At 41.0% G+C, this 15,452-nt stretch overlaps 1 protein-coding gene across 1 annotated transcript; it reads left to right on the forward strand.

The window, feature by feature from the left end:
- The first annotated feature begins 11,865 nt into the window (after nt 1-11,865).
- Nucleotides 11,866-12,369, forward strand: LOC121786828. Its single transcript, XM_042185443.1, has one exon. The coding sequence runs from the start codon at nt 11,866-11,868 to the stop codon at nt 12,367-12,369; it is 504 nt and encodes a 167-aa protein (XP_042041377.1).
- Nucleotides 12,370-15,452: the final 3,083 nt, after the last annotated feature.

Raw genomic sequence — 15,452 nt, forward strand, 5'->3', positions numbered from 1 at the left:
GGCTGACTATCAGAATACACAACAGGAATAACTTTCAAGAATTTAAGTTCACAGAGAACTCACTTCAACCAAATAGCTTCCTTCATAGCCTCTGTGATGGCTATATATTCTGACTCTGTGGTGGAGAGAGCAACTATGTGTTGCAACTGAGATTTCTAACTAATACAAGACCTGCACATAGTAAATACATAGGAAGTAGTGGACTTTCTTTTGTCCCTGTCATTGGCATAGTTAGAATCAACATAATCACATAGCTCAACATCATCATAACATTTTGAAAAGCACAAACCATACTTTGCAGTATGTTTCAGATATCTAAGAAGCCATTTAGGGCTCCCAATGCACAAGTCCAGGATTAGACATATATCTACTAAGACAAGAAACAACATAAGCAATATTTGGCCTAGTACTAACCCTCAAGTACATCACAGGACCTATAACATTAACATAAGACACCTTTTTCATGGCAGCAATATCAGTATCAGACTTAGGGCACAGATCTTTACTCAACAGAAAATGAGCAGCTAAATGCACAAAAACAGATTTAGCAGCAGACATATTAAACTTTTGCAAGATCTTATGCACATCTGGTTCTTGGTGAAGGACCAGAACAAATTCCTTTCTATTCCTATAGATATTGATTCCTAATATCTTTTAAGTTTTCACACAGAGCAGATTGCACAGACTTAATAGACTTAAGGCATGGTCCCATAATCAACATATCATCAACATATAGCAATAAGAAAATAGGAACTTTATCAAGATTTTTCACATACAAGCATGCATCAAAGGTACTTATCACAAACCCAAGCTTCTGCATACAAGAATTAAACTTGATGTTCCATTGTCTAGGGGATTGTTTCAAGCTATACAAAGCCTTCTTAAGTAAGCAAATATGATTAGGATATTTAGGATCAATAAAACCCTTAGGTTGTTTCATGTAGATAGATTTTTCTAGGTCACCATGAAAGAATGCAGTTTTAACATCCATTTGTTTCAATTCTCAATCAAAGTGGGTACATAGAGCAAGCATAAGTCTAAGGGTGGTAAATTTCACAACAAGAGCAAAAATTTCAGTATAATTTACCCCCTCTTGTTGAGTAAAACCTTTAGCCACAAGTCTGGCCTTGTACCTGAGGTCATCCACTTCATTTTTAATCTTATAAAGCCACCTGCAGTCAACTACAGAGGCACCAGTAGGCAAGGAACTAGTAACCAAGTACAATTAATTTTCAAAGAGAGAATTTCATCTTCCATGGCTTTTTGCCACAAATTCCAGAACTTAGGTTTAAGAGCATGTTTGAAAGACTGAGGTTCATCCCCATCAGATTCATGCACATTAAAAGCACATTAAAAGCAAATGCAATTAAATTTAGGAAGACCATTTTTACGCACCGCTAAGACAATCATTGATGTTTTTGATGGAACTATTTGCTTAGATTATCATGGAGAGAAGTTTACTTTAACATTGATGAGGCTATGAAGAAGCCACTGGACATAGAAAATATGCATGCTGTAAATGTGATTAACCCCCTGGTCCAAGAATTTCTTGAGACAGAGTGTCACGGCCGCCCTCACTAAGGATAGTAAAGACGGGAAATCGTGACTAGGGAAGGGACTAAGGAGCGGGGAAGAAATGTGGGACACAATAAAAGTTGACACTTAATGCAAAAATCTAATTAACTCCCAAAAGGGAAAATACTTTAGTCCACAAAAACATTTTAGTTTAACGAAATAAGTAGTGGATTAAAGTCTCAAAGTATTTGACATAATAAAGTCATACGAAGTAAAGTAAACTCTTGTGACATCAGTTTTCAAAAGTAGTAGCGGAAATAAGTTATCAAAGAGAGTCATAGGATGACACCTATGTATGAAGACACAACGCATCCAAATTTCCTAAGCCGACTCAACATCCATCGCAACACACCGCTCAACCTGCACATAAAGGAAACATATGCAAGGCTGAGTACTTGATATACTCAGTGAACACACGCCAATGTATTTGATAAAAGTTGTGTCATCCACACCATAATGAACTCGAGTTTTAACATTTTAGAAAAGAAATATCATCGAGTATCACAAAACATTTTCATAGCCTGGCCAGGCAAAACAATCTCCCCACTTTCTCAACAATCAATCATTCACATGCTCTTACCATAGTGCGACGAAAGTGTGGCCACACTATTCGCCCACGAGACCGGCCGACTAGCAAGGACGGCTCACGATCCCCTCTGTGTACACAGCCTGATAGGGTTTGCGGCCCTACTCAGACCCGAATTCGTTTATCATAGCCCTATATCCTAATGGAACGAACTCACAAACTAGGCATCAAGCACAATCTCAACATAGCCCTATAGCCTAACGGAGCAAGCTCAAACGAACTAGGCATCAGACAAATTTCTCAACATCAAAACAATCACGGCATGGCATAACACTTTAAACCACCCTTATAGCTCCACAATCATACTTTTGAAACGTAAAAGAGTTTAGTAAAGAAAGCCCACAGTAAAACTTTAGTTCGAAAGCCCACCTCGATTGCTTACAAACACGGTTCACAACTTTATTGAAATCCTTGCTCTTCGTACCCACGTACGCACAATAACCCTTATCAACATTATAACCACATAATGCAACACAATCAGTTTTCTATCAACACATTACTCATGCATGCCCTATCGTTCCTTTCATCGTTTTCTTAGATTGCCCATCCCCAAACGTTCATCAACAAAAATGAAACGAACACTCAAGCATACATCAACGTGTAACACAAAGCCACATCATATGATACGTTTCTTATTCACACATGTATCATTTATTCACTCAAAACTTGACAACAAGTATTATTTTAACATGACAGAAATCTGGCAGAACTGCGCAGTCGTTTTGTAGAAATCATTAAAAATCCATCCGACCTCCGTGGGGCTGAAATTTTATCACAACACAGTAGACACATCAAATATCATCCAGTTAAAATTTAAAATCAAAATAACATCTTTAGGTCGGTCAAATCAATAACGAAACTTACTGGACGAGAATACAAATTCTGACAGAACTGCGCAGTTAACTTTAACAATTCATTTAAAATTCATCGTTGGTCAAAATAGGCTGAAATTTATACACAACACAGAAGACATCTCAAATTTACGCAGTTAAAAATTTGTGCCAAAATAAGATCGTTTGGTAGGTCATACACACGTCGGAATCTATTGTCCGAACACCATAGTTTTTATGCTTCACAAATTCGAATTAGGGTTTATCTATCATTCATCCAAACACATATATTCATGCTTCCAACACATAATCATGCTTCAAAAAGATCTCACAACCAATTTCTCATATATTCACATATCATTCACCAACGAATCATCCACAACCTCACACATACACATACATAAACGCAAATCCACATACTTTCTCATGCAAAACATCAATCCCAACCGATTAATTTTTAGATCTATGATTTCTACACTCACTATATGCATGAGGGAATCAAGAAACATGGGTTCAATGGAAAGGATGAGAAAGAGAATTCAAATATACCTTTCTTGTTAAAAAACAATCGGTAGGAATGAGAATTGATGCGATTATTCGATGAATCTTGAATTTCCAACTCCAAATTGATGCAAGAACAAAGGATTGGTGAAGAATTGGTGGAGAAGGAGAGGGGGACAAAATAATCGTGTGGGAGAGAGGAGAGGAAGAGAGCGGCGTGAATAATGGGGCTAGGGTTAGGGTTTGGCTTATTTATTCTCTAGGTTTAATCCCACACTTAAATAAAATAATTAAATTGTGGGGGAATAAAATAAAATCCCAAAATTAAAAATGAAAGTAGGCGTGTGGAATGGGAAAGATCAAGGAAAAACTACTAAAATCCTCAAATCAAATAGCAATAGGATTTAAATTTGGTAAGATATGGTAAGACTTAATTGGATTTTAAATCAAGGAAGGAGACAAACAAGATACCAATTAAATCCACAAAAAAATTCCTTCTCCTAATTACTAGGAGATTTCGAAAATCTCGAGGGATGGCATAATTTGGTTTGGATTTAATTTGGATAAATATCCCAAAGCAATTAATTAAATCCAAGAAAGAAAGTATTATTTCCAATAAATAGGAGGGCCGAAAATTTCAAATAAAATGGCTAGAATGATTATGCATGATCCCACTTAATTTAATTCACACATTGGAAGCTTAATCACATTAACTCACATAACCCACAACAACTAATTTCACATAATTAACTCAAACACATAGAGACTCAATTTCCACAAAAGAAATTCTTATTCAACATCCACATTAATAGAAATAGAAGTCGCAAAATTTCGGGGTGCTACATCCTTCCCTTCTTAAGAGGAATTTCGTCCCCAAAATTTGGTCGTCTCACAAAAACAAATCGGGGTACTTCTCTCTCATCTTATCTTTTAACTCCCACGTGGCTTCCTCGGGACCAGGGTGTTCCCACAACACTTTCATGGATGCTATTGACTTGTTTCGTAACTCTTGCACCTTTCGATCTAAGATTGCTTCGGGCCTCTCCTCGTAGGTCATATCGGGTGTCAGGACAACCTCTTTTTGATGGATCACATGCTTGGGATCAAACACGTACTTGCTCAACTGCGACACGTGGAACACTTTGTGCACATTTCCGAAACTAGGAGGTAACGCTAGACGATACGCCACAGGACCTACTTCATCAATAATCTCGTACGACCCTACAAAAAGTGGTTTTAATTTGCCCTTCACTCCAAACCTCACAACTCTTCTCGTCGGGGATACTTTCACCAACATCGAATTTGATCTCCGTTCGACGCACCTCAGCGTACGACTTCTGCCTATCTTGAGCTTCTTTGATCCTTGCACGGATTTGATGCACAATTTCGGTCATCTCCTTGATAGCGTTGTTGTTAGTATTCGTTGTCATCAGAAACACAACTTCCTTACGTTATTTCACGTGTACGAAACGATAAAACACAAGTGCGCAAAGTTAAGTATAAAGTGGAACTTCCAAAGATAGCTTGGAAAAGAAAGACAAAACATTCGTTCAAGACTAAAAGCAAAAGAGGTACTACTTCTACTCGTTTCTAACAACTTAAGACAAAAACAAACATCGAATTATCTATCGTTATTTTCTTCCTCTTCGGGGTTCTCTTCTTCTTCCGGGTCCTCTTCTCCGTGATACTCGTCAAGAAAACGAAGGTCTTCGTCATCCTCCATGGCATCCCATGCATAATCATCCTCGAAGCCCGGAACCATTCCTACTCGTGCTCCGGCTTCATCTCCTGCCACGGGTCCAACCTCGATCATGTGTTTGTCCTCCCATACTATCTCGTCTTCCTCCTCTTCCGCCGACGGTGGTAGCTCAAACTGGGAATCGACTAGAGCGTACTTCACGGCCTTCAAGAAGCCGTTCATGTCACCGTCCATCTCGTTACTTCGCTGTTCGTACCAAGTGAAACGTCTAGTCGTCGCTTCCATCCATTCCTTCCAACTCTCGGGCATTAACCCAACTAGCTTTCGTATGCCACCGTATTCCGTCTCATATTATCCCTGGATCTCTTTCCATAGGGTTTCGAAACGGGCGACAAACTCTCCCAGAGATTTTCCTTCATCTCTTTGGTAGCGGCGGTACTTGTTCCATGCTTGTCGCGTTCTGACATTATATTGAGCGCTCTTGCGTGCAGTTTGTTTTGTTCGTACCATCTACGCGAAGACGAAGATGTTCCTTAAAAGACGAAGATTTTCCAAAATATATTTTATCTCGTTGTTTGTGATGGTTCTAAAGTTCGTCACGCATCACCAAGTTTGAGGCCGTCCTAAGGCTTCCTATGTTCACATGCTTACGTCGTAGTACTTTCACACATAACACATACTTAGGACATCATGCCAATCTTGCTCATGTCCCACATAATCATACCATAACAATATCATATTCGCACATACAACACGTGCTTAGATCATCTTGCCAATCATGTTCATATTCCACATAATCACACTATCATATTCACACATATAACACGTGTTTAGATCATCATGCCAATCATGATCATGTTCCACATAATCATATCATCACAGTATCATTTTTCACACATAACGTTTATTCACATGCGTACACTTGCCAAAACATCCTCATCATATTTTTATATATCGATCTCACATTCTTTCAACAACTTAGAACATACCTCACTTTCTTTGGTTGAGCGAGATGCTTTGGATGTAGAGCCTTCGTGACACTTCTAGTCTAAAGTTCACTAATCTAGACTTAAGGTAAAAGAAGACTCTCGGACCAAAGCGAAAGAACGAAGCTCTGATACCACTTTGTCACGGCCGCCCTCACTAAGGATAGTAAAAACGGGGAAATCGTGATGAGGGAAGGGACTAAGGAGCGGGGAAGAAATGTGGGACACAATAAAAGTTGACACTTAATGCAAAAATCTAATTAACTCCCAAAAGGAAAAAATACTTTAGTCCACAAAAATATTTTAGTTTAACGAAATAAGCAGCGGATTAAAGTCTCAAAGTATTTAACTTAATAAAGTCATATGAAGTAAAGTAAACTCTTGTGACATCAGTTTTCAAAAGTACCAGCGGAAATAAGTTATTAAAGAGAGTCATAGGATGACGCCTATGTATGAAGACACAACGCATCCAAATTTCCTAAGCCGACTTAACATCCATCGCAACACACCGCTCAACCTGCACATAGAGAAAATATATGCAGGGCTGAGTACTTGATATACTCAGTGAACACACGCCAAAATATTTGATAAAAGTTATGTCATCCATACCATAGTGAACTCGAGTTTTATTATTTCAGAAAAGAAATATCATCGAGTATCACAAAACATTTTCATAGCCTGGCCAGGCAAAACAATCTCCCCACTTTCTCAACCATCAATCATTCACATCCTCTTACCATAGTGCGACGAAAGTGTGGCCACACTATTCACCCACGAGACCGGCCGACTAGCAAGGAAGGCTCACGATCCTCTCTATGTACACAGCCTGATAGGGTTTGCGGCCCTACTCAGATCCGAATTCGTTTATCATAGCCCTATAGCCTAATGGAGCGAACTCACAAACTAGGCATTAAGCACAATCTCAACATAGCCCTATAGCCTAACGGAGCAAGCTCAAACGAACTAGGCATCAGGCAACAATCTCAACATCAAAACAATCACGGCATGACATAACACTTTAAACCACCCTTATAGCTCCACAATCATACTTTTGAAACGTAAAAGAGTTTAGTAAAGAAAGCCCACAGTAAAACTTTAGTTCGAAAGCTCACCTCGATTGCTTACAAACACGGTTCACAACTTTATTGAAATCCTTGCTCTTCGTACCCACGTACGCACAACAACCCTTATCAACATTATAACCACATAATACAACACAACCAGTTTTCTGTCAACACATTACTCATGCATGCCCTATCGTTCCTTTCATCGTTTTCTTAGATTGCCCATTCCCAAACGTTCATCAACAAAAATGAAACGAACACTCAAGCATACATCAACGTGTAACACATAGCCACATCATATGATACGTTTCTTATTCACACATGTATCATTTATTCACTCAAAACTTGACAACAAGTATTATTTTAACATGACAGAAATCTGGCAGAACTGCGCAGTCGTTTTGTAGAAATCATTAAAACTTCATCCGAGCTCCGTTGGGGCTGAAATTTTATCACAACACAGTAGACACATCAAATATCATCCAGTTAAAATTTAAAATCAAAATAACATCTTTAGGTCGGTCAAATCAATAACGAAACTTACTGGACGAGAATACAAATTCTGACAGAACTGCGCAGTTAACTTTAACAATTCATTTAAAATTCATCGTTGGTCAAAATAGGCTGAAATTTATACACAACACAGAAGACATCTCAAATTTACGCAGTTAAAAATTTGTGCCAAAATAAGATCGTTTGGTAGGTCATACACACGTCGGAATCTATTGTCCGAACACCATAGTTTTTATGCTTCACAAATTCGAATTAGGGTTTATCTATCATTCATCCAAACACATATATTCATGCTTCCAACACATAATCATGCTTCAAAAAGATCTCACAACCAATTTCTCATATATTCACATATCATTCACCAACGAATCATCCACAACCTCACACATACATATACATAAACGCAAATCCACATACTTTCTCATGCAAAACATCAATCCCAACCGATTAATTTTTAGATCTATGATTTCTACACTCACTATATGCATGAGGGAATCAAGAAACATGGGTTCAATGGAAAGGATGAGAAAGAGAATTCAAATATACCTTTCTTGTTAAAAAACAATCGGTAGGAATGAGAATTGATGCGATTATTCGATGAATCTTGAATTTCCAACTCCAAATTGATGCAAGAACAAAGGATTGGTGAAGAATTGGTGGAGAAGGAGAGGGGGACAAAATAATCGTGTGGGAGAGAGGAGAGGAAGAGAGCGGCGTGAATAATGGGGCTAGGGTTAGGGTTTGGCTTATTTATTCTCTAGATTTAATCCCACACTTAAATAAAATAATTAAATTGTCGGGGAATAAAATAAAATCCCAAAATTAAAAATGAAAGTAGGCGTGTGGAATGGGAGAGATCAAGGAAAAAATACTAAAATCCTCAAATCAAATAGGAATATGATTTAAATTTGGTAAGATATGGTACGATTTAATTGGATTTTAAATCAAGGAAGGAGACAAACAAGATACCAATTAAATCCACAAAAAAATTCATTCTCCTAATTACTAGGAGATTTCGAAAATCTCAAGGGATGGCATAATTTGGTTTGGATTTAATTTGAATAAATATCCCAAAGTAATTAATTAAATCCAAGAAAGAAAGTATTATTTCCAATAAATAGGAGGGCCGAAAATTTCAAATAAAATGGCTAGAATGATTATGCATGATCCCACTTAATTTAATTCACACATTGGAAGCTTAATCACATTAACTCACATAACCCACAACAACTAATTTCACATAATTAACTTAAACACATAGAGACTCAATTTCCACAAAAGAAATTCTTATTCAACATCCACATTAATAGAAATAGAAATCGCAAAATTTCGGGGTGCTACACAGAATTAATGCAGGAACATGTGGAAAATTCAGAATTGAGTCACTCCATTGACAAGGAGGTGGCCAATTGGTGCAGGGAGTAAAGACAATGGGAATGGCAGATGAAGAGTTAGTCGAAGCAATTCTGGAATTCTGTAAATGTCCTAAAGCTACCGGTTCTAAGGATTCAACTTGTGTAGCTAAGATGGAAAATTGGCCTGAGTCTGAAGGATTAATTACCAAGGAGGTAAAGAAGAGTCTGTTACCCCAAGATACAAGTTCAACAAAGAAGGAACTGAAGAGATTGCCCCCAGGCCTCAGATATGCTTATTTGGAAGAGAACGCGATGTTCCCGGTGATTATCAACAACAACCTGACCAGGGAGCAGGAAGAGGAATTACTGGAAGTGCTCAGGATGAATAAGAAAGCCATAGGGTGGACTCTGTCGAACCTGGTGGGAATCAGTCCTGACCTCTACATGCATCACATTCGTTTGGAGGAAAGAGCGAAGCCCCACCGCGACCCACAGAGAAAGTTGAACCCGAACATGAGAGAAGAAGTCCTGAAAGAAGTGCTCAAGCTGCTGTCATTGGGGATCATATACTCCATTCCCGATAGTAAATGGGTAAGCCCAGTCCATATGGTACCTAAAAAGTCAGGAATCCAAGTGGTGACGAATGAGAAAAATGAGTTGGTGCCCACAAGATTAGTAACCGGTTGGCGAATGTGCATCGATTACCTAAAACTAAATGAGGCCACGTGGAAAGACCATTTTCCTTTACCATTCATAGATCAAATGTTGGAAAGATTGGCAGGCAAGAAGTTTTTCTGTTTCCTGAACGGATACAGTGGATACTTCCAGATTTACGTTGATCCAGAAGATCAGGAGAAGACAACCTTCACGTGCCCATTTGGGACGTACGCATATAGAAGGATGCCCTTTGGATTGTGTAATGCGCTAGGCACTTTTCAGAGGTGCATGATGAGTATTTTCTCAGACCTGTTGGAGGAATGTAGTCAGATTTTTATGGATGACTTCACGGTCTACGGGGATTCCTTCGAAGCCTGCCTTGCCACTTTGGATCTGGTATTACAAAGATGCAGAGAGAGAAATCTGGTGCTAAATTTTGAGAAATTCCACTTTATGGTACAGGAGGGGATTGTCCTGGGACACGTTGTCTCGGAAAAAGGGTATTCAGGTGGACAAGGCGAAGGTAGACGTAATTTCAAGACTTCCATACCCTACAAATCAGAAGGAGATTAGGGGATTTCTGGGCCATGCTGGATTCTACCGAAGGTTTATGAAAGACTTCGCAAAGATAGCACAACCACTTACCCATCTCCTACAGAATGACGTAGACTTCAACTTTGACGAGGCATGTCAGGGGGCCTTCCAACTTCTGAAAGAAAGGCTTGTATCAGCCCCCATTATCAGAGCTCTAGACTGGAATTGTCCTTTTGAATTAATGTTTGACGCCAGTGATTATGCAGTCGGAGCAGTCCTAGGTCAAAGAATTGAAGGAAGAAACTATGTGATTTTCTACGCATCGAAAACCCCAAACCAAGCCTAGAAAAATTATGACACCACGGAAAAAGAGATGCTAGATGTCGTGTACTCCTTCGAGAAGTTCCGACCATACTTGCTGGGGTTAAGGGTAATAGTATTCACTGACCACGCAACGATAAAGTATCTACTGGCAAAGAAGGAGTCCAAACCACGATTGATCCGATGGGTGTTATTACTTCAAGAGTTCGACTGGGAAGTGAAAGACAAGAAGGGCACCGAGAACAAGGTAGCTAACCATCTCAGCTGAATTTTCCAAGGAGATACTGAGGAAGCTATTCCAGATGCGTTCCCGAAAGAGCATCTATACTTTACAGGAGAGACCTTGAGCCTGATTCGTTGGGATAAGGTGATGGCTGCAACTGGAGCAGGAATTTCTGATAAAGGGAAGTACCCGCTGAATGCAGAACTATGGTTCGCTGACTTAGCAAACTATTTAGTCACTGGGGAACTGCCCAGTGTTCAAGAGATTTCTCGGGCCCAAAAGATGAAAATTAGAAGTGAGGCCAAGTACTACTTTTGGGATGATCCGTATCTATGGAGAATGGGATCCGACCAAGTAATTAGGAGATATATTCCAGAATGGGAGCAAAGAGACGTTCTGGACCACTGTCATGCATTAGCCTGCGGTGGACATTTCAGTCCAAGGAAGACTGCTCGGAAGGTTCTAGATAGCGGATTCTATTGGCCGACATTGAACATGGATGCTTATGAGTACTGCCAGAATTGTAACCGATACCAGCACACAAGGGAAATTTCTACCCGAGATGAGATGCCCCAGATTCCAGTGATCGTCTGCGAGGTGTTCGATGTTTGGGGGATGGACTTCATGGGTCCATTCCCATCTTCCTATGGTAACTCTTACATATTAGTGGCAGTAGATTACATGTCAAAATGGATAGAAGCCAAGGCAACTGCCATATGTGAGGCAAAGGAGGTCACGAGGTTTCTCAAGGTGAATATTTGCAGTAGATATGGGGTACCAATGGCCGCCATTTCAGACCAAGGAACGCATTTATGCAATCGGATAATGGAAGAGCTTAGGAAGAAATACGGGATACATCACAGACTCTCCAGTCCGTATCACCCACAGAGCAACGGTCAAGCAGAAATCTCCAACACAGAGATCAAAGGGATTTTGGAGAAGACCGTTAACCCGTCAAGGATGCAGAAGGCTAGATGATGCGCTCTGGGCCTATCAAACTACGTTCAAGACCCCAATTGGTATGTCGCGTTTTAGACTCGTGTTTGGCAAGGCTTATTGGGCAGTCAGAGAGATGTGCCATCTTCCGGTTGGAATAGAGCACAAGGCTTATTGGACAGTCAGAGAGATGAACATGAAACCTCAGGCCTGTGAAGAGGAAAGGAAGCTGCAACTACAAGAGCTGGAGGAATTAAGACTCGAATCCTATGATGCTGCAATGTGGTACAAGGAAAAAACCAAGTTGTGGCACGATAAAAACCTCCAGGTGAAGGAACTACAAGTTGGACAGAAGGTGCTCCTTTTCCAGTCAAGGCTGAAGTTGATGCCCGGGAAACTGAAGTCTAAGTGGAACGGACCCTACACTGTTGTGAGCCTTAGAGCTAATGGATTCGTGGAAATTCAGGGATGTACTCCTAACTCTATCCCTTTTCTCGTTAATGGTCATAAAGTCAAGCGATTCAGGGATAGTTCGGAGCAGTGTGTGGTGGAAGAAGTTCCACTGCGCATGCTCCCCACTATCACCTAAGTGGTTGAAAGGTTTAGGTATTCTTTGGGAATTCTGGGGTCAAAGAAATGATATGAAGTGTGAAAATTTTAAAGACAACACCATATTCCCAAAAATACTTAAACAGTTTGTCGTAAATATTGTGAATATTTTTTTAGTTCTCTCATCAAACCCAAACAAAGAAAAAACTCTCATAACCCAAAAATATTTTTGAAATGTCGAACAACCCTTGAAAGGTCAGTTGAACTTTGAAATGTTTTTCTATCTAATTTCGTTTGACCTGAGAGTTCGGTGTTTCATTTTTTTATTTGATGTGTTTTAAAGTCGTGTGGATGAGAAGATGTGCAGGAACGCAGCAGTTAAGGTTAAGGGAGAGCAGAGGAAAAGGCGGGAGTTTTGATTTTGAAATTTGAAAAAGTGAAAGGGAACGAACGGTCGCTTATGTCATCGCGCAACCTTCCGTTTTTCCCTCAATATTTCCTTAATCTTTCTTTCCTCAAAATAAACTCCTTTCAATTTGCTAACCCTCTCCCGTAACCCCTAAATATCTCATACGCTACAAATATTCTTTACAGGAAACAAAGGAAACCCTCGCCGTAGCTACACACAACTGCGATGAAGAATCAAACCGCCACTAGTCAACCCCGACGGAATAACGCACACTCATAGGAGACGACGAAGGGGGAGCCATCACAAAGGGCTGCCCAGAAATTTTGAGAGGAGTCTGGAAGTGTCGGATTCGCTGCTGCTCAAATTGGGGAAACCGCAGCCAATCCAACTTTAGGCAGACCCACCTCTTCAACCGCCCATGTTGCGACCGCGACAGCCGACGAGCTTAATCAAGAGGAGATTATGAAAGAATTCCTCAGTAGATTCGGCCAAGGTGTAAATGCCGGCGAGCTTTTCGCGCGTATGGCTGCGGCTTGTCAGTAGGAAGTGGCCACCGAAACCCTAACCCCCTTGGAAATCCCACCGAGGCCTCAATCCCTCATTGAGACTCCTACAGCACGGGCACTGAACTCGCTAAGGAAAAAACCTAGCACTCCAGCAGAAGCCTTTCCTCCTCAAGACGTTATCGAAACCCTTATCGAGCACTCGGGAAGAGGCATCACGACCATCAACGAACAAGAAACGCGGTTGGGAGTAGATGGTGTGGAGTTCAGAACAGAGAGTGTAGTAGTTGCAGAGTCAAGAGATGAAGGCGATATGGAGCCAACTGCGGTAGGTGTGTCGGGGAAAAATAGGTTGGGGACAGAAGATGATGTGTAATTCGGTGAGTTACAAGAACTGTTGGAAAGGATGCTTGAAAACCCTGATGAAGCAGAGCCGATAACCACTGTGGATGAAATTGGCACTAATGAGAAAGAGAAAGAGAAGACAATGATAGAAGCCGAGATCATTGTACTCAATGATGCAACTACGGATGACAAAGAAATCTTAGCAGATGAAAGGCTGACCAGAAGGCAGTTGCGGCGATTCAAACGTTTGGAAGACGTCGCTGTGGAAGAGGGGTTGGAGCCGAATGCTATAGAGAGAGATTTTTCCCAAAACAGAGAGATACCTACAGAGGAGGCCCCGGATGAACACTATGTCTCAGAAAGGAAACGAAAGGGGGAACACGTAGTCAAACCCATTCTCAAGAAACCCCACCAAATAACCGCCAATTTGGGAGTCCAGGGGTCTGATCCTGAAACTATTGTGGTCCCTTTCGATCAGCTATCTAATCCAGAGATATCATGGACCGATGATGAAGAAGAAGTAGAGATGGATAAACCCCAGGAAGAGGAAGGGGCATTTGAGCGGATAGAAATTCTGGTGACTAAGAGTTTGCTGTATGACATGACCAGATTTGAGGATCCTAAGCAAAGTGCAGCTTACGCAGGGCGACAGTCTAGCGGAAAGATGGCTAAGTCAGGAAGGAAGCTGTGTCTTGAGGACCTAAAGGATTTAGGTGTGGATGAAAAGTTCACTAATTACTTTGAGAAAATTGGATTTCAATGGCTCTTGAGCGACTTTACCGAAGAGGTTCCCGTGACTCTGCCCAGAGAATTCTTTACGACCTTCGTGTTCAAATCCACCATAGATCCAGATGCAGATTCGATTTCCTTTCGGCTGTTCAACCGGGAATTCATATTGAGTATCAAGGAATTGTCCTTACGGTTGGGCCTCTTCACATCAGATGAGGACGAACAAGGTGCTTGGAATGAAAGAACCATTGGCCCGCCCAAGAAGACAAAGGGGTTCAACATTGATGAAGCCTGGAAGATAGTGGCCCACATAAGATGGGGGAAGTTTAAGACAAGCCACTCAAAAGGAGCACACATCACTGACCCCGCCCTCCGATTGGCCCAGGTTTACATTGGATACAACCTATTGGGACAAGTTGGGGCCACTCTCACCACACCAGAACTCTACTTTATGTGGTGCATGGTCAATGGAGTCAAGGTGCATTTGGGCTATTGGATAGCACACACTTTCCATATGGTTCGGACCCATCCTGATCGCCACCTCTTTATTTGCAACCTGCTTGGAGCATTCCTCAAGAGAAACATAGTGATGAAAATTGCTAATAGGGTCACAGACCTTCCCATGTGTGACACCTGGAGTTTTGATCTCCCTTTCTTCTTTAATAAGGGACTCACTGTGCTCAAGGATAATGAAGTCCAATTTTACGATGGAGGAGGACAGGATATGATGGTTGTACAGCAAACCCAAGAAGAAGAGGCATCAACGTTGAAGGAAAGTGAGGACGACTGGAAGAAACGGATAGAAGCAATGCTGGTCAAGCTTGGCGAGGCTGCTGACTCACAGAGGTGAATTAGTGAGGTTCAGGCGAGGAAAATGACCCAGGCCATTGTTGTCGAACGACGAATTCCCTCAGCACAGCCGCCCATTGCTACCACTGTTCAGCAAATACCAGCTCAACCAGTCGGCCCACCAAGCCAGTCCAAGGCCGGGAAGGATGGACACCACCACCACCCAAAGGAGGAGCACGGAAGCCTGGTCCCCGCAAGGATCAGGGATAGAATTGAACCGAAACCCCCCAGTAACCAATTAATTTTAATTTCTGCTTTATTTCTAGTCTTAGTCTAGTTTCATTTTTA

The sequence above is a fragment of the Salvia splendens genome, chromosome 22 (genome assembly GCF_004379255.2).
Source record: "Salvia splendens isolate huo1 chromosome 22, SspV2, whole genome shotgun sequence".
In the NCBI taxonomy this organism is placed as follows: domain Eukaryota; kingdom Viridiplantae; phylum Streptophyta; class Magnoliopsida; order Lamiales; family Lamiaceae; genus Salvia; species Salvia splendens.

What these genes read in the sequence shown, in the direction of transcription:
- LOC121786828 (XM_042185443.1), top strand. Translation starts at nt 11,866, where the DNA reads ATGTCGCGTTTTAGACTCGTGTTTGGCAAGGCTTATTGGGCAGTCAGA.